This window comes from Grammomys surdaster, unplaced genomic scaffold (assembly GCF_004785775.1).
Source record: "Grammomys surdaster isolate TR1022 unplaced genomic scaffold, NIH_TR_1.0 980, whole genome shotgun sequence".
Classification (NCBI taxonomy): Eukaryota; Metazoa; Chordata; class Mammalia; order Rodentia; family Muridae; genus Grammomys; species Grammomys surdaster.
This window is the reverse complement of record NW_021605399.1, coordinates 118387-139137: the sequence shown is the minus strand read 5'-3', so window position 1 is coordinate 139137 and position 20751 is coordinate 118387. Positions and strand designations below refer to the sequence as shown.

The 20751-nt window shown below is 36.1% G+C and overlaps 2 protein-coding genes across 3 annotated transcripts; both read left to right on the top strand.

The window, feature by feature from the left end:
• Window positions 1-542: 542 nt before the first annotated feature.
• LOC114634552 (olfactory receptor 10AG1-like) lies at window positions 543-1523 on the top strand. The gene has a single exon (XM_028783136.1). It carries the CDS (start codon window positions 543-545, stop codon window positions 1521-1523), a length of 981 nt encoding a protein of 326 aa, XP_028638969.1.
• A 16048-nt stretch (window positions 1524-17571) lies between these two features.
• Window positions 17572-20751, top strand: LOC114634549 (olfactory receptor 10AG1-like). 2 transcript variants are annotated; one of them, XM_028783132.1, is made up of 2 exons: window positions 17572-17635; window positions 19763-20751. In XM_028783132.1, the coding sequence occupies exon 2, from the start codon at window positions 19789-19791 to the stop codon at window positions 20710-20712; it is 924 nt and encodes a 307-aa protein (XP_028638965.1). In that variant the 5' UTR covers window positions 17572-17635; window positions 19763-19788; the 3' UTR covers window positions 20713-20751. The 2 variants fall into 2 exon arrangements, with proteins under 2 accessions (XP_028638965.1, XP_028638964.1); XM_028783131.1 differs by lacking the exon at window positions 17572-17635 and having other exon boundaries at window positions 19695-20751.

Sequence of the window (20751 nt, the reverse complement as noted above, 5' to 3'; positions counted from 1 at the left end):
GGAAGATGAAGCAAAACCTTAAGTCCTTTTTACCTCATACTGCATGTGAGAATGAAATTTGAGATGTAAATAAAAATGTTAAGAATAAAGCCTCCAAGACATCAAGGCTATTTTTGAAATTCAAAGATAAGTAATATTTTGAAAGTTTTAATCCTTATTAAAGTTGGGAACTAGCTTAAACAAATTCTGAGGCCATGGATACAGAGGGAGAGAGGGAGGTTGGGTAAGTTGTGTCAGAGAGGAACAGCAAGATCAAGTCCACATGAGTTTCCCTTCTGCTATGGCAAATGAATAAAAATGCACAGTTTTATAGATTTCAGTAATACAATTAATATATATATCTAACATGGTTAACTCATTTGGGAGACTTTATGTATAAACCTGTTTCTTTATTCATATAAATTCACTGCTTCTAGTTCCAGAGTCATCACGCACAATAAAAACCTTCAAGAGTCCCAAAATTAAAAATAAAAATAAAAAAGTGAAAAATCCTTAGAAGTTATAAAGACGGAAACACAATCCCAATTTGGCTTGAGAAGAAAATGCAATCTAAATATGTGAACCTACAAAGAGCAAACAAATTTAAAATCACAGGCACAAATCTTACTGTACCTATAGAATTTGTTCTCTTGGGATTTTCTGATATTCCCCAGTTGCACTGGCTTCTCTTTGGAATCTTCCTCTTCATCTACATAATTATCCTGCTGGGAAATGGCATCATCATTCTAATAACAAGGGTTGAGCCCACTCTGCAAACCCCCATGTATTTTTTCATCAGCAATTTTTCTTTCCTAGAAATTTGCTATGTTTCAGTCACTCTTCCTAGGATGCTTATGGATCTCTTCACACTGAAAGGAAATATTTCTTTTCTTGCTTGTGCAACACAAATGTGTCTATTCCTTATCCTGGGGGCCACTGAATGTTTCCTCCTGGCTGTGATGGCCTATGATCGCTATGTGGCTATCTGCAACCCTCTGCTCTATCCTGTAGTTATGAGTCCCAAGGTGTGTACCCAGCTAGTGGTTGGTTCCTGGGTCATTGGTATTCCTGTTCAGGTGGGGCAGACATATCAGATTTTGTCTCTGCCTTTCTGTGAATCTAACCAAATTAATCACTTCTTCTGTGACATACCTCCACTACTCAAATTGGCATGTGGGAACATCGCTGTGAATGAAATTGTGGTCTTTATATTCGCTGTATTGATTGTCACTGTCCCATTTATGTTAATCCTTGCATCTTACAGCAGGATCATCTCAACCATCTTGAAGTTGCCGTCAAACACAGGAAGGACAAAAGCCTTTTCTACCTGCTCTTCCCACCTTATAGTTGTGTTTTTATTCTATGGATCAGCTAGTATCACCTATCTAAAACCTAAGTCCAATAAGTATGAGGGGACAGACAAACTTCTCTCTCTGTTTTATACCATTTTAACTCCAATGTTCAATCCCTTGATATATAGCCTGAGGAACAAAGATGTCACAGGGGCACTAAGAAAATTATTTACCAGATTGTTAGCATTGTGAGTCAATTAAAGTCAGATAAATTATGTTTTTGAACATCTAATTAGAATATAATTTCATCTTGTAAATGAGTAAAAAAATAATATTATGTTGTTTTCTTAGTGGACTCTATGCTTCAAACATATCTGCAAGCTTATTAACAATGTTTTGCTTTTAAACATCAGTGTTTCTCCTTGCTTTATACTGGCAAAAAGAGGCTTTTTAAGTCAATAAGAAATAGTTGTACTTTGCTAGTGCCAAAATGTTCTTATAAAATATTTGTCCTTGTATTTTTCAAGTTATTTTTTTCTGATACTTTTGCGTGCTTCGGGGATATTTTGGGATACTTGTGTACATCTGCTTAGTTACTTCCTTCAGCTTTGATATGATGATATGCACCTAGTATTATTTTAAAATATAGTGCTTTGCACAGTTGATATCCCTGGGAGGTCTGCTGTATTCTGAAGGGACACAAGAGTAGAAGTGGAGCTCGGGAGAGGTGAGGTGAGGTGGAGGGACTAAGAGGAGGCAGAAAGGGGGAACTGAAGGTTGGATGTAATACACACAAGAAGAGTAAAAGAAAAAATTCTTCTTTCCTTTCCCATACAGTTAGCTACAGTTAATATGATGATAAGAAACATGAATAATATTTCATCATTTCAAAAAATGGGAATCTTTTTATGGGAAGAAAAACCCTAACCTTAAGCTTCCTCCAAATAATAGGAAATTACACAGAAAGCAACCACTGCTTGCATAAAACTTGGGATAAAATATGATGTAATTAGGTCTGTAACATACTATATGATGTGACTTAAAATTATCGTTTCTGCATTGCATATTGGTTCTGTGATGTATGTGTTATTATTAACTTTTAAATTTCTAATATAACAGAACATCATTTATGTTTTGTAAATACACTTAACAGAGATATATTCCTAGTTCTTTTCATATTTGAAAATTTTATCAACAAATAAAATATTCTAATTTGAAATAAATATATTACTATGGTCAATACTGGTTATTTAACTTGAAAAGCAAAGAGATAATATACGATTACATCTTAACTCTGTGATTAGAACACATGGGATAGTTAATTTAAAACCAATATCCCAAGAAGTGGTTGTTTGGATTCAGCAACATGACTGCTTTGAGATTACATCCAAAGATTTAAGTTTTCGTGATCCAGATGGAAGGCAGACAGTCTGGATTACAATGTGATCTGGCTTTAATACAGACATACTGTAAGTACATACCTTAAACAATGAAAGTAAGGTTAGTTTATAGATGGAAGCAGCAATGTTTGAAAATGACATCTTTTGAGGGGCAAAGTTACAAATCAGAGAAAGATTTTAAAGAATGAGTCAGAGATGGACTATCCCAAACTCCGATGAGGACAGAAAAGAGAGAAAGAGAGGTGAATTAAGAGAGAGAGAGAGAGAGAGACAGAGAGACAGAGAGAGACAGAGAGAGACAGAGACAGACAGAGACAGAGACAGACAGAGACAGAGACAGACAGAGACAGACAGAGACAGACAGAGAGACAGACAGAGAGAGAGACAGACAGAGAGAAATAGTGAGACAAAGAGAGACAGCAAGACAGAGAGAGACAGAGAAAGAGAGACAGAAAGACAGAGAGAGAGGAAACATTTTTAACTGTCAGGATAGAGGTAAAGACAGAAGAAGCCAGAGAATGAGAATGAGCCAGAGGTTGAATTGACTAACAGAGTTAGTTTGAGTCCAAGCAGAGCAATTTAATGAGAAAATAAGAAAAGCCAGTTTAAATCAGTCAGCTTTGAGAGGAACTTTGAGCTGAATCAGCCAACAATAGTTCAGAAAGAACTAGAAAGAGATAACTTATCAGCAGTAAGTCTCAAGGGTTAAGACATTCTAGGTTTAGCTTAGAAGACAGAGGCTAGAATATGAAGCCTTGAAGGTCTAGGATTGCAGAAGATTAGATTTCATGGAAGTTAGAAACTTCCTGGGCTAGGTCTAAGGGTAGTTAGAACAGAGAAGGAAATGTTCTGAGATCAGTCCAAGATATATATGTATACACAGCTTGTATAAAACCCTCATCTGACCCCTTTATCACAGGAAATAGAAGTTACTTTTACAATTATTACAGAAAATTAGTGGTAAAGATCAAAAAAATTTTTAATGTTTTTATAAAACTTAAGATATGATATATTATTGGGTTCCAGAAGAGTAAATTTCAGTTTCTTTTCAGTATTTGAGACTTGAAGAGAAGAATCGTGAGGAATTTTTTGGAAAATGGACATTTTGTATCATGACTATGCAAGTGGTTAATACTGGGATATACATAAATTTGTCCTTGGAGCCAGGTCATACAAGTCATTACCAATGACAACTTCTCAGTAATCTACTGCATATACATAGGCTTATATTTCAAATATTTTAAATATTACTACCCACTGGAAGCTAATAAGCCATTTGGAGGGATTTCATCTTCAAAAATAGCATTCTTTTTCAATTCTCATGAACATGTAATAAGAAAATACATTGTTATAAATTATTGTTAAAGACCATGAAGAGTTCAAAATTGTTCAAAAGTCTAATATAAAAGTGCCTTCTAGAACTCAAGATAAAGTCCTAAGCATACGATTTATGAGAAGGCATTTTGGAAGGAGACAAAACCTACACTTTTACTCATGAATTGGAAGGATTAATATAGTAAAAATTGCTATCTTGCCTAGAGCAGCCTTCAGATTTAATGCAATCCCCATCAAAATTCCCACTCAATTCTTCACAGAGATAGAAAGAGCAATCCTCAACTTCATCTGGAATAACAAAAAACCCAGGAGAGCAAAAACTACTCTCAACAATAAAAGAACTTCTGGGGGAGTCACCATCCCTGACTTCAAGCTGTACTACAAAGCAATAGTGATTAAAAATGCATGGTATTGGAACTGAGACAGGCAGGATGATCAATGGAATAGAATTGAAGACCCAAAAAGGAACTCCCGTACCTATGGTCACTTGATCTTTGACAAAGGAGGTAAACCATCCAGAAGAAAAAGACAGCATTTTCAACAAATGGTGCTGGTCCAACTGGAGGTCAGCATGTAAAAGAATGCAAATTGATCTATACTTATCTACTTATACAAAGCTCAAGTCTAAATGGATAAAGGACCTCCCCATAAAACCAGATACACTGAAACTAATAGAAGAGAAAATGGGGAAAAGTCTCTATCACATGGGCACAGGGGAAAAGTTCCTGAACAGAACACCAATGGCTTATGCTTTAAGATCAAGAATTGACAAATGGAACCTCATAAAACTGCAAAGCTTCTGTAAAGGAAAGGACACCGTAAATAGGACAAAACAGCAACCAACAGATTGGGAAAAGATCTTTACCAATCCTACATCTGATAGATGGTTAATACTTAAGGTATACAAGGAACTGAAGAAATTAAACTCTAGACAACCAAATAACCCTATTAAAAAATGGAGTACAGAGCTGAACAAAGAATTATCCACTGAGGAAACTCAAATGGCTCAGAACCACCTAAAGAAGTGTTCAGCATCCTTAGTCATCAGGGAAATGCAAATCAAAGCAACCCTAAGATTCCACCTCACACCAGTCAAAATGGCGAAGATCAAAACATAAGTGACAACAGATGTTGGTGAAGATATGGAGAAAGAGGAACACTCCTCCATTTTTTATGGAATTGTAAGCTGGTACAACCACTCTGGAAATCACTCTGGTGGTACTTCAGAAAAATGAACATAGTGTTACCCGAAGACCCAGATATACCACTCCTGGGGATATACCCAAAAGATGTTTCAACATAAAACAGGGACACATGCTCCACTATGTTCATAGCAGCCTTATTTATAATAGCCATAAGCTGGAAAGAACCCAGATGTCCTAAACAGAGGAATAGATACAGAAAATGTGGTACATTTACACTATAAAATATTACTCAGCTATTAAAAACAATGAATTCCAGAAATTCTTAGGTAAATTGATGGAACTAGAAAATATCCTGAGTGAGGTAATCCACTCACAAAAGAACATACATGGTATTCACTCACTGATTATTGGATTTTAGCCCAGAAGCTTGAAATACCCAAGATTCAACTCACAGACCCAAAAAGCTCATGAAGAATGAAGACCAATTGGGGGTGTTTCGGTCCTTCCTAGAAGGAGTATCAAAATACTCAAACAGAGCTCCCAGTGTCTAATCCTCCAGCCTGAGAACAGAAAGTGAGGGACTCATGGCTCCACCTGTATAGGTAGTTGAGGATGATCTTGGCAGGTTCAGTGGAAGAGGTGGACTTTGTTCCCTGAAAGTTTGTATTTTGTAGTGTTGGGGAATTCGAGAACAGGGAGGCAGGAATGTGGGGATGGTGGGGACACAACCTCTTAGAAGTAGGAGGAGGGGGAATGGGATAAGGAGGTTGGGGGTGGGGAATGTGAAAGGGGATAACATTGAAAGGTAAATAAATAAAATACCCAATTAAAGAAAACAGGTAATGGTCTGGGAATTGTAGTCAAGCAGTTGAGACTTTTTGTCAACAATTTATTACAGGGATTTCATCTAATCATCAAGGACAAGGTATTGTGGAAGAGGCCAATGGAACTTTTAAAAGATTGGTGAGACATACTCTTGCTGACCTATGAGCTTGCTGAGTGCCCTGACAAGGATTACTGGGAAGCTGTATTGGACATATGTTCCTGACCCACCTTTGCTTGACTATATCCCAGATGGGACAAGCTTCTTTGCCTCAAGTGTTTAGACCTTGTGGGATAGAGAACCAAAAAGAGAAATTATAATGTCTCTTGTATTTTTCTTAAAGGTGATCAGCTATTAGGACTCAAATTATGTACTGATCTAGAAATCAATCCAATATTGGAAATAAAAGTCTACATTTGGAAGGCTGGATCTGGACATTGTCAGAAACTTTGGAAGTTAGCTGTAGTTCAGTATGATGTTATGATAGCAAGAAATAAAATTGGGACAGGATCTGGATTTCAAACAAGGGTTAGTTTATGTTTTAAGGCTTTTTTAATTGTTAAGCTAAAATTGTTTTTTTTTCTCTGCTACAGAATTTATTGTAAGTTGACTGTATAATTTCCAATCGTGTTAGTGTGTTGAAATCAGCATATCTGTTATGGGGGTCTATCAACCAGCTTTCTTCTCACTGCCCTGACTATTATAAAACCTTGCTTCTCTGAACAAACTTGAAAGTCCTTGAAGAAGTGAGTTAGGCTTTAAGCAGAAACAAGAGGGTAGAGGTCTTGACTATTGCTTGTATAACAGCTTCAATTCCATTTATTGCTAGCACCACTGCTTCTGCAATAGCATTGACACAGGAGTTAAGACAACTATTTTTGTTAACCATCTAGCAAAACAAATGTTACTAATGTATTGAGTATACAAAAAGATTTATATAGGTATCTGGAGCAACAAATGATGCTTTATAACCCATTCCAGTTATCTGAAGGAGGTTCAGGTTTCAAGAGTTAGGAGCCATCCCAAGTGTTATGACAAATATCACTGGAGTAGTATTACTTTTGAAATTCACAATGCTTGTCATTATAATTAGAAAAAAAGTTTAAAGACACCTGAGGATATTTGGCATAATCCTAACACTTCTCTGGGTGTTTAACTTTTCATAGTGAGATTATGAATTTAAAACATGTTGATCTGTTGAGCTTTGATGTTGTAGATAATGCCAATAAAATTATCCATGGCCTGAGGTCAGTGTTTCCATCTTGGTCAAACCTAAGGAACGGCATGTATAGCTTGATCAGGCTAGCCCTTCTTGTTCTGGGGATAGTTTTATTCCTGCCCATTTTGTTAAAGCTTATCTTTAACAATATCAACAGGCTAGGAGCCAAAGTACATGGCTTGAACCTGAAAATGGACTCCCAGACAGAGTTATTAAATTAACAGGTTGGCAATCCAAGGATGGTTAAGATTCTGCACAGAGCCTTACCAACCTAAGACATAAGTGCATTGTTTTTGATAATGTATATTCCATGACGGGTAAAGAAGGCATTCATGTCAGAACTACCTAAGGCAGGCTCTGTCTAGTTAGCAAAATTCAAAAGGGAGATAGGTGCAGAGCCTTTGGGGCTGCCTGGCAAGAAGCTGACATGGGCCAAGGACAAGAAAATGGGCTGCTAGGCAGGAATACATCAATGGACAAGACAAGGAAGTAGGATTCAAGCAGAAATCTAACATTAGACTAGAACAAAGAAGTAATTTCAGGTAGGAAAGGAAGTAGGCTTCAGACATGAAAATGACCTTGAGCTAATATAGGGAAGCAGGCTCAGATAATTTGGTCATCCAGATAAGCCTTTAGAAACAGTGATCAAGGGAATGTTCACATAATTGGGTTTAATTTCTTGCTTTTTCTTTGACTATTTGTATTTATTGTCTTGCTTGTTCCTTGACTATTAACATCTATTGTATTGCTAGACCCTCAACCTAGAACTTAACTTAATACATGCATGTAATAAAAATGGTATAAAAGCATAAAGGAAGAGGGGGTATAGGATAGGGTGTTCTTGGGAGGGGAAATGGGGAAAGCTGATGACATCTGTATTGTAAATAAATAAAATGTCCAATTAAAAAAAAAGAAATATTACACAGACATCTCTACTTGTCATCTGGAGGTAATTCTACAATTGTGTTTCCTTCCTCCCTGTTTCCTTCTCCCCAGGTGTGTCACCAAGGCAACAAAATTGGCAATAAGCAATCCCAGGATAACATTGTCCATAAAGTTAAATGAAGTTTAGTGTGAAAGTCGCAGAATAAAGCAGTTTTAGGAAATTTCATGATTTTATTTCATCGTATCTGTCCATTTCAGTTTCAGAAAATGGCTCATAGAAAGCCTTTTGCATAAGTAAATATCTGTGAACTGTTTTAAAGTAGAATAAACTATATGTTTAAAAGTAAAAGATGATATAAAACAATAAAAAAACTTTCTAAAATATAATATATACATAGATAAATGTGTATATAATATACATATAAATAAATATGACATCTAAAAGATTTTATATTATATATATATATATATATATATATATATATATATATATATATATATACACAAACAAATTACCATGTAGTGAGGCAACAAACAATACAAGGTATTGCCATCACTTTTGTTTACCTTCTAGAACTCGATTGAAAGATCACATGTTGAAGACATCATTTCCTTTACTCAAAGAGTGTGGGGAAAACAAATTGGTATTGATCTGGAAGCTTTGTGCCTTTTCACTGACTTTTATAGCTTTTCATAGTGCCAGACATGTTTGTAGAGAACAAAAGTAATCATCATTCATACCAGCCATGAAAGCTAAGAGATACTATAATAGCTACACTGGTAAGATACGCTCATTGGTAGGATAGTGACATGAACACCATGGGAGCAACCAACTACTTTCTCATTGGATTTAAGCCTCACCTTACAAGATGAAACCTGTAACAGCCACCATTGTCAGGCCAAGATTCTTTATAGTTAGACCAAAAATAATAAGAATTGAAGATTTTCAGATCCAAGGTTCCAAAAATGTCTTAAGAAAATCATAGAAGTACGGGGATCCAGCCTTGACGCACGATCTGAGTTCTCAACTGGAAGCAGGGATATATGGAAGGATCATAATAAATATACACAGATTACTTTTTTGGGTACAAGCTGGCAGGAAATTTTTCAAGGCTTAAAGTATCTCTTTTCTCCCACTCTCTGCTTTCTTTCTCTCTCATTCATTCACTCATAAGCTCCACACACTCTGCATTCTCCTGCCCACTCTGCTTTTCTCTTGTGCACTTTTCTTGAACTCTCACACTCCAACACATCTCTATGCATTCCTCTTTCACTAACACACACACACACACACACACACACACACACACACACACACATCTCACCCATCTCATGCACAACACATGCACTCTCTATACACACCTCATATTCTCTCTTCACTCACTCTTCACATTCTCTCTTAACTCACTCTTCACATGCTCTTCTCATGCTCTCTCACCTCTTTTTCTCCAAAAGCAGGTAGACAAATCACATTGTATAATCATAGTCAAATCAGATTCAAAAGAATAACCATATTCCACAAAGAATCAAGAATTACAGTTGTTCCCCAAAGTTTCAAGCTTCCCTATTCCCAGGCCTGTAGCCAAAATAATAATAATTGCAAACTTCTCATTATTTAAACTTTACTTTTGACTTATTATACTTCAGAGCTCCGAGGACTGAAGCTATGAAACTCCAGCAAAGAATTCCTATAGCTGATGAACATCTTCAGCCAAGTGGTTGGATGACTAACTCCAAAAAACGAGCAGCCCTCCTTTATACAATCAACAAATGGTCTGACAAAGAAAACAAGGACACAGCACCCTTAGTAATAGCCACAAATAATATAAAATATTGTTGTGTAATTCTAATCAATAAAGTGAAAGACTTGTATAACAAGAATTTCAAATCTCTTAAGAAAAATTTTGAAGAAATTAGCAGAAGAAAAGACCCCCGTGCTCATGGATTAGTAGATTTAGCATATTAAAAATGTAAAATTTACCAAAAGCAATCTGGCAATTCAATGAAATTCCCATTCAAGTATTTACAGACCTTGCAAGTACAAGTCTCAACTCCATATGGAAAATCAAATGAAATCAGGATAGCTAAAACAATCCTGTACAATAAAAGAACTGCTGGAGGTATCACCATACCTGATTTTAAGCTATACTACAGAGCAATAATAACAAAAACTATTGGTGTAAAACAGACAGGTTGATCAAAGAAATCAAACTGAAGACAAAAAATAGACCCACATACCTTCAGACACTTGATTTTTGACAAAGAAGACAAAACCATACAATGGAAAGTAACCATATAGTGGAAAAAAGTAAACATTTTTAATGACTGGGTAGTGTTTATGCAAATCATCAAGCAACTGGATGTCTGAATGTAAATAGATACATATTAATCACCGTGCAAAAAACTCAAGTCTAATTGGATAAAAGATCTCAACATAAAACTGGATGCACTAAATTTAATAGAAGAGAAACTGAGATTTAATCTTGAACATCTTTTCTGAAGACAACATCCTGAACAGAACACTAATTAATGCTTCTGGCTCTAAGATTAAGAATTAATAAATGAGACTTCATGAAACTGAAAAGCTTCTCTCAGGCAAAGGACTCTGTCAATAAGACAAAACAGCACCCTACAGATTGGGAAAAATCTTCACCAACCCTATATCTGACAGAGGGCTAAAATCTCAAATATATAATGAACTCAGGAAGTTAGATACCATCAAATCAAATAACTCAATTAAAAAAGAATTGTTCCTATCTAAAGAAAATGCATGGACTAAAAATATAGCAGAGAATAAAGGGAAGACTATCCAGTGACATGCCCCCATAAACTTAGGATCCATCCCATGGGCAGACACCAAACCCAGATGCTATTGCTGAAGCTATGCTGTGCTTGCAGACATGAGCTTGGCATATTTGTCCTCTGAGACACTCTACCAGTACCTGGCTGAGACACATGCAGATAATAACAGCCAACCGTTGGACTGAGCCCGGGGACTCTATGGAAGAATTAGGGAACGGATTGAAGAAACTGAAAGGGATTGAAACCCCATAGGAAGAACAACATCAACTAACTGGACCACTCAGAGTTCCAAGGGACTAAGCCATCAGCCAAAGAGCATACATGGGCCAGGTTATGTATGTAGTAGAGGACTGCATTTTCTGGCTTCAGTGAGAGGGAATGTGCTTGGTCCTGTAGAGGCTTGATGCACCAGAGAAGACGGATGTTAAAAGGGTGAGGTGAGAGTGAATGAGTTGGTGAGGAAGGAGCCTTTTAAAGGCAAAGGGCAGAGGTGATGTGGTGGAAGCCTCATCAACGATGGACCAGAGAGAGGAACAACATTTGAAATGTAAATAAATAAAGTAATTCGTTCAAAAATGGGGTACAGATCTAGACAGATAATTCTCAACAAAGGATTCTCAAGTGGCAGAGGAAAAACTTAAAGAAATGTTCAATATCCTTAGTCATAAGGAAAGTATAAATCAAAAAGACCCTCATATTTCATTAAACACCAATGAGAATGGCTAAGGTAAAAAAATTCAAATGATTGTCCATGCTTTTGAGTATGTAGAGCAATGGGAGCACTCCACCACTGCTGATGGGAGTACACACTTGTACAACCACTCTGGAAGTCAATCAGAAAACTGAGAATAGTTTTACCTCAATACCCATATGCCCAAAAGATGCCCTACTATATACGATAAGGACACTTGCTCAACCATGTTCTTCATAGTATTTTTATTATTACTGGTTCTTTTATCTATTTACACTTCAAATGTTATCCCCTTTCTGGTTTCCCCTCCACAAAGCCCCCCTCCCTCCTGCTTTCAAAAGTGTGCTTTCCCACTCATCCACTTCCTCACCCGTCTAGCTTTCCCCTATGCTGGGGCATCAAGCCTACACAGGACCAAGGGCTTTCCCTCCCATTGATGCCAGATAAGGCCAGATGCAAAGACCTACAACAAAACACTGGTTGAAGCTCAGGGATTCCTTTTGAAGAGTTAGGGGAAGAATTGAAGGTCCTGGAGGAGATAGGAATTCCACAGGAAGACTAACATTGTCGACATATCTGGATGCTTCTGAACTCTCTGAGACTGAACCACCAACCAAAAACAAACACAGGCTAGGCCTATGCTCCTGGGTCATATGAATTAGATATGCAGTTTGGAAGTCCTCCAACTTGGAATGCGGGATGTTCCTAAAGTTGTTGACTGCCTTTGGATCCTGTTCTTATATTTGGGTTGCCTTGTCTGGCTTCAGTGTAAGGTATAAGCTAGCCCTGCAGAAATCTGATGTGCCAAGATGGCAGGACACCTAGGGAGGGCCTCCTTCTCAGAGGAAAAGGAAGGCAGTTGTGGGTAGGGACTGTCTGAGGGGAAACCAGGGGAGTAAGAGCCATTATCAGAATATACATTAATAAATAAATTAATTAATAGAAAAAGAAAAGAAAGAGCTGATTTAAGGAAAAGATACTACTGTGGTAGAAACGGAGAGCTTAAAACTCTTTATGAATTAAAAGAAAAAAACTCCAAAGAAAAATCTAGAGACTGATTTGTAAAAAGTGAGAAACAGGCAGATATAAAAAGATATGAAACCTGTTATGTAATAGTCACCATCTCAAAATTCTTCTAGAATTTTGTACTTAAAAAGGAAACATCTATTTTCTGAACTGTGCAGCACAGGTGTTCTATGACCCTTTTCATTCAGGCACTGAGTGCCTCCTACTTACTGTGATGGCCTATGAACGTTACATGGCCATTTGCAAGTCTTTGATGTATGTAGCATTCATAAGCCACAAATTCTAGGTACAGATGATGGTTGCCTGTTGGATGAGGGTCTTTTTCATTGTTGGTGGATAACTTACCAGATTTTATCTTTGCCTGTTGGAGGGTCAAGAAAAATCAATCACTTCTTTAGTGACATATATTTACTATTCAAGCTTGCCTGTGGAGAAGCATTTGTGAATAATTAACCCCATATTTGCTGTTTTAGTGATATTTATTTTGTTGTGTTGTGAATATTTCTGCAACATTCTGAAGTTTTATTCAGCTGGAGGTAGATATAAGGGACTCTTCACTTGCTCATCTCATCTGATAGTTACAGCTTTAATACATAGAGCTGATTCCGTCACAATCTGTAGACCACAGAGAGGTTAGATATAGTGGAAGGGACTAGGGGAGACACATAGATCTCTGTCATACTGGGAAATAGAATAGATTTTACAGGAAGATTAGAGGTAGTTGAAGGCAGAGATAGGACTATCAGATCAGAAGGAGAGAGGGTAGAAGGAGAAAATGTGGGGAAAGAGCTGAAAACGAGAAATAGTTGAGGGATGGTATGAGAACCTAGCACAGTGGAAACTTCCTCAAATATATGGTAATGCTAAGGAGATCTCATAATAATGAAGGATACATTGTCTCAACTAGACACTTCTTATCAGCAAATAATGCAGTAGTAATGGGAATGAGTTGCATTAAATTAGGAACATCAAAGGTGATCCTAAAAAAAAAAATCTGCCAGCAGCCCAGGCAGTTATTAATATAAAGTATTGCTTTCCAAAAACTGAGAGCAGGACCCATTGCTGTGAAAAACACCCACACAATTCATTGAATATGCAGAAGTCAAGAATGTGCCTACATGGAGCCTTCAATACAATGTTCTAGTCCCTTTGGAGAGGGAAGGTACTCTGTAAGCTACCAAAAGAGAAATGTAAACACCAGCACCACAACAAACTCTTTGACCTTTAGTCTGCTCTGTGTGGAAAATATGCTAGGATATCAGTAGCACAAAACTTATGGAAGTAGTCTTATTTGATATAAGGCCCACTCTAAAAGAAAAAACCTATACCAGACATTACTTGGGTAACCAAGGACAAGAGGAATAGACAGCACAGAGATCCAAGGTAAATCTAAGCATAAATCTAAACAGGTCTAAAATATGTATCAAAACTCCTCATCATATTCTGATGGATTCGTAGATAAGTGCTTTATTCAGTCATCATCAGAGAAAATTCCTCCTATAACAGATGAGACCATATATTACAAGGAGACCCATAACCAAATATTACAGAGGGGAGGAGGGAGGGAGGGAGAGGAAGAGAGATGGAGGGGGAAAGGAAGAGAGAGGGGAGGGAGAGGGAGAGAGAGGGGGGAGATGCCTTCATTAATTCTTTTTGGTAATACCTCAGAAAACCACAAAAAAGAAGGCAGAAGAATTTATGAGCAGAGGGTATGGAGAATACAAGAATATCAAGCCTCTTGGAATCAACTAGTCAAAGGATACATGAACTCAGAGAGACTGAAGATGCAAGCACACAAAGGCTACAAATTTTTTGTCAGGTCCTTTGAGTATATAAGTTTTAGCTTATTATTTTTAATAGGACTCCTTTTCATGGTGATGGTTGGATCTCTGACTCTTATGCCTGTCGTTGGTACTCTTTGTCCTTTTGTATTGCTGTAAGTATAAATGTTGCTTTTATTTCCTCAGATGAGGGATGAGATGAGAACTGAACCCAATATTTATTAACTCATGGCTTGGGATGAGCCCAGAGCTTTTGTTTATGTGTTCTAACTATCCCTGGACCTAGGCCTGGAAGCTTCTAGCATTTATAAAATCTAGTCTTGTTCTTAAAGCCAGAAATGATCAAAATCTTGAAAATCTGTTGGTGTGGGTACTTAGCTCCAAATGGGACATTTGCTTTATCTATTTTATACAAAAAGGTCAGAGAACAAGGCAGGAAATGCAGTGGGAAGAATGGAAAAGGTGAAGGAAGGGAAGGAATGTCAGAAATGCTGTCTTTAGAATATGAGATGGAACTTGCAATCATGAACTCTGTTATGCGTGTGAAACCTGAAACACATTAAATCAGATAAAGAGAATCCAGCATGGAATGGGAGTGGCTAACATGTCTCCATGCTGAAAACAGAAGCTCATGCTTCAGTAGATGCCATCACATCCATGTGCATATGGGAAGTACTAACTAGAGATAGTGAGATAGAGAAAATTATAATTACGAAGACATGATATTGGTAACAAAAGCACATTAAAAAGTTAGGGGCAAATTGGAGAAAAAAAAGAAGGTGTGGACATGACCTTTACATATTATATACATGAATAAAATTTTCAAGTACTTAAAATATTTAAAAATAATAAATAAAATTTCATTTACTACCATCTGAAATGTGAAGTAGCATAAACACTTTGGGACACATTATGACTTTACTAAAAGTCTTCATTTGAATCATCATTCCAATCCTAAATAAGACTTGGAAGAAATGAAAATGTGTGCTAGATACATTTATCAATGACTGTACAAAATATCTTTACAAGCACAGGAACTTTGAGTCAACCAAAACGTCAATAATATAGGAGTAAAAACAAAAATCAAAGCTTCCTCAGCCAATGAACTTTATTCTAAAATGAATTATTGGTTTACTATATTGATACAAGTAAAACAGACTCTTCATTCAAGGCAAAAGACTGTATATGCCCAAAGTATACATTCTCACAGACTGTGGATCATAACTGATATAATTGATACCCTGGATGAAGAGTGTAGAAAAAGTATTTGTTTGAGAGAACATTTGTTGGTGTTTTAAAAGTTCTAAATCTTAGTTCTGGAATGCTTTTGGATATTTGTCTCCAGTGTTGCGTAATTTTAAAGATCATTTCTATGTTTTAAGCATAGAGTTAATTTTATAAAAACTTTATGTTGGTAGTTTTATAAATTCACAAATGAGAGGAAGACTCTATAAAACACAACTGAAATTTTTTAAAAAAATTTAACACATGCTCATGTAAATTAAGTTTTTCTGCTGTTGAATATATTAAATATAAACATTTTCATAAAACACCATGACTTTTTTCTTTGAAATTTGCCTTTAAATATTGAATGTGACACAAAATAAAGGTGTTATGTTGTGTCTTTTTTGCTCTGTTTGAAGTATCTGCAAAGGTAGTTAAAAGACTGAGACTATAACCGAACAATTTTGGAATTTTTGTTTCTTTAAAAATAATAACAGAAATATAATAAGAATATGTTTGTATTTTAATCCCAGGTGTCAGATATGGTGCTGCTTCAGATCTCCACAGCAGGTGACTATGATTTGCCTTGTGCTCTAACAGGGATGTGATTTTGCCAGCTGTAGATAGTTTCTACAATTTAGTACATTTGGAATTCTGGGGACTTTTCAGTACATATATAAATGCTAGATCCCAAAGAGTTGGGTGGGTGGTTGTTTTTGGTTATTGTTGGCTGGAGTTTGTTAAGTAGTCCTGTGCAAAGAAGAAACAACAAGAAGAAATTAAATATCCTGACAGCAAAGTTCAATCTAGCCCCAAGGTAATCAACTTACCTTTCAAACTCCTGACTTCATTCAGGGATCTCTTTCCTTCCCTCTATACTCTTATTTCTCTCCTATCTAGTGTTAAGGTGTTGATAGGCTGGAAGAAAAAAGTGGAGAAGCTTGGAATAAAAAAGAACCTACCAAGTAGTCTAAGTTCAATAAGACATTCTGCGAGAGTTGACCAGCAATGAACTCGCCATGTTGTAGCACTAGATTATATACTTCTGCATTGGAAAACTTCATCTAGATAGAGTAGACTATCAGAAACTACTAAAGTTAGTTTCCATCAATTACCTCTATGAGTGTTTTAAGTAAGGAATTTTAAAAGACAAGCTTTAAAGGCACTGGCTTTAGATCTGTAAACTGTCTAAGTATTCTGCCTTACACAAACCTATTGAGAATTGTAAAATCTTGACAAGAAAGTTAAAATTTATAATTAAGTATTGAAGACATTCAATTAATGCTAAAGAACTGGAGAAATAATCTTTGGGCTTTGGAAAACTACTGAAACACTCTGGTTTTCTTGCAGCAAATGCAAGAATTTTCCTGAAGAACATTGATTCTTTCCAAACATATTGATATTATGTATGACAGTCTTAAAGCCACCAATACCAGCTCTATCATATTCTATCTGGAACCATTAATTATATTTTTTCAAGTCACAGGAAAATTGCACAAATCTCAATAGATCCTTTATTTGTGGCTCACACAAATTGAAAATGATATATATGTTATTAGTTGACTTTCAAAAAGCAGATTTGGAGGCCCAGGTAATTCTTTGCAATGTTAAGTGCTCACCTTATAAGCCAAATATCTTGGGTTTGATTCCCTGGGCCTTTAAAATAGCTAGAATCAGTGGTGTGCATATGTAATTATAGCATTCCTACAATGAGATGGGAGGCAGAGAGAGAAGCTGGATATCCACGGGTCAACTAACTTGAAGTATACCCTGAAGCAGCAGAAAAAATAAAAAAGACCTTTCCTTAAGAAGAGGAAAGAGAGAACTGACACTTGAAAGTTCTACCCATATGACTCTTGCCTTCAAACACACACACACACACACACACACACACACACACACAATTATGCAGGAACACATGCAAGCAGACATGCAGGCAAGTATATACATATGCAGACCCTATGTATTTTCTTATGAAGTTTGTTTTTCAAGTCTTATTTTGAGATCCAGTTGTCTATGTGATGAGGATTATTGTCTAGGAAATGGAAGAACCAGAATTCCTAACTATTGACCACACAACTGTACTACACTGAAACTCTAGGTTAACTTATTTTTTTTACAACAACTAGGCAATGCAACATTTTAGTTTCTGCAGTAATTTCTAGCATTGTGATAATTGAGTGAAACACAAAATATTTAGGTGGTTATTTTGTGATAATATAGAATAAACCAGAAGGCATACTTTGATAAAACATGTATGGAGATATAGTGCTTGGCAGGCATTTTGTTGTAAAAAGAAGCAGAATTCAGAAAATAAAGACAATGATATTTTATTAAAGCACTCTCAAACAGTCATAGGAATGTAAGTAGGATGAATGAAAAAATATTACTGCACCCATGAGACAATTGCAGAGTGATTTTGTTGTGTTTAAGATGTGATCCATAAATACCTGAAATGTCTAAAAACTCTGTTAAAGTTCATGCTGATGGTTATTCTTATATTTTTAAAGTCAGTTTAGAACTATGAATTCTGCTTCTGAAAAGGGCTTATGCTACTGTAAATATGGAAGACGGAGAGCTCAGGTGTAGTGCAGAACATATGGCTCATTTTCCTTTAGGACAAGATGGCCTGACTTTATGAGTCAGGAGATATATAACAGGAAACAAAGCCATGCTACCATAGTCCTCAACTTCTACAGATTGAGATAGTGCATCTCCTTCTATTAAGTAAATCTAAGCAATTAAATATTATTTCACTTTCAAAGGAACTCTCTAGGAAGGGAGAGTCATCTATAACAGCAAGGGTTGATGACAGAGATGGGTCCATTTAGAAATCCTGTCTCTGAAATAAAGCCAGAGCAATTACCATCTGAGTGTCTACTAAAAATTATATTAACACACGAGCCAAGGTATTCCCCAGGGATAGTATATTACTACTTTAGTAGTACTGAGTGCCCCAAGCCAGGCGTCACTTTTTGATGGGAGAGTGTGTTCCTGAGGAGGGTCTGTTAAGTCACAGGCTAAAAGCCACTTGCATTTTCATAAGTAACTTGATGAAGTTCTCTGAAGGTAATATATTATTTTGTTGCTAAGGTGTATTATTTAGAATACTTTTCAGCTTGAAAAATCAAAAACAATGAAACAAACAACATTAAATGCAGAGGATATCATCGTAACATACATAATTACTTAATATGATTAGTTGTATTTATTCAATTTCTTAATTGTGAATTGAAACTACTTATTTCAAATAATACTAGTGACACTAATAGTGCAATTATTGTGTTTGACATTATCTCAAAGCTAGAACTAATAAAATGAATAAGTACACGAAGTTTTCTGAATTTCAGAGAGAAATCGTAGAAAACAAATCCACATGAGGAACAGCTCCACAAAAATGCAGTCTGAATAACAGTTTATGTTCACTGACATAGAGTTCATCGTATAAAAAACATTAGGTTTGTTTTGTATATGGCTGTCAGTTGAGCTTAAGTCTCTTTGAATAGGAAAGTTTTATAACTCTGTGTTGCGTATCCTGCCTGAACTAAAAATTTTCAAACCTTGGATAACAGCTGTTAGTGGAAAAGTTTGCTGAGCAGAGTGCTGAGGCTAAGGTTTCTATACATGGCATAATTAAGAATAGAAGATTAAAAAGTAGCATCATCATAAATGATCTATTCATCAGAAAATTACATTTTCAAAATATTGAGTCTTGTTGGAATATTAAAAAGAAGACTTAAAAACTCATTTTGAATGAGCAGTTACAAAAACTTTCAAGGAAAAAATCTTTGTAGAGAAGAAGATGGAATGACAAGTAAAATATTAGAAACACAGAAAAAGTGTTAAAACATATCATAACACAATTATCTCTCAGGTGTAAAATAATATTTGTTCATAATATACACTACTAAATTACAACATTTACATACATACATATCATAATACATATTCCAGTCAGATATATTTCATATATTTATGTATTAAAGTGATTTAAACAAAATATTCATTGATTTTTGAAGTCTTAACTATCAGAATCTGAGTTAGGTGAATGGGGAGTTACCATATCATGTTGTATATGTGCATATGATTCAGTTATCTTAAGAATTAAATTTCTTTGAACTGCAATTAAATTATCTATTTCAAATTTACCATGCCTACAGATAAAAAACTGAATACCTCTACATTGATGGAATTTATTCTTCTTGGGTTTTCTAATGTTCCTCATCTGCAGTGGGTGCTGTTTATGATATTTTTGTTCATGTATATGATTATTCTGTTCTGCAACAGCATTATAATACTGTTAGCAAAGACTGACCCTGCTCTCCAGACCCCTATGTATTTTTTCCTCAGCAACTTTTCCTTTTTGGAAATCTGTTATGTAACAGCTACTCTCCCAAGAATGCTTATGGATCTATATACACTAAAAGGAAACATTTCTGTGCTTGCCTGTGCAACACAAATGTATTTTGTCCTCATGTTGGGAGGCACAGAGTGCCTCTTGCTAGCAGCCATGGCCTATGATCGCTATGTGGCTATTTGCCAACCTCTACAATATTCTCTACTCATGAAGAATAAGGTATGTTTACAGCTGGTAGCTGCCTCCTGGATCAGTGGGATTCCAGTAGAAATTGGGCAGACCTACCAGATATTCTCTCTTCACTTTTGTGCTTCTAACAGAATAGATCACTTTTTCTGTGATATTCCCCCACTTCTCAAGCTTGCTTGTGGTGACACCTTTATGAATACAGTTGCAGTCTATGTTGTTGCAGTGGTGTTTGTTATGGTTCCATTTCTGCTAATCATTTTCTCCTACATCAAGATTATCTGCAACATTATGAAACTGTCTTCAGCCAAAGGGATGACCAAGGCTTTTTCCACCTGCTCTTCCCATCTGATAGTTGTGGTCTTGTTCTATGGAACAGCAAGTATTACTTACTTACAGCCCAAACAAAGTCAATCAGAAGGAATGGGGAAGCTGCTGTCTCTTTTCTACACCATTTTGATTCCAGCTTTGAATCCCATTATATATACTCTGAGGAACAAAGATATCATGATGGCACTGAGAAAATTACACAATAGCTTACTGATGTGGTCGAAAAACTTAAAATAGAAAAACACAAATGCATACAAATGAAAATTCAAGCTTTGT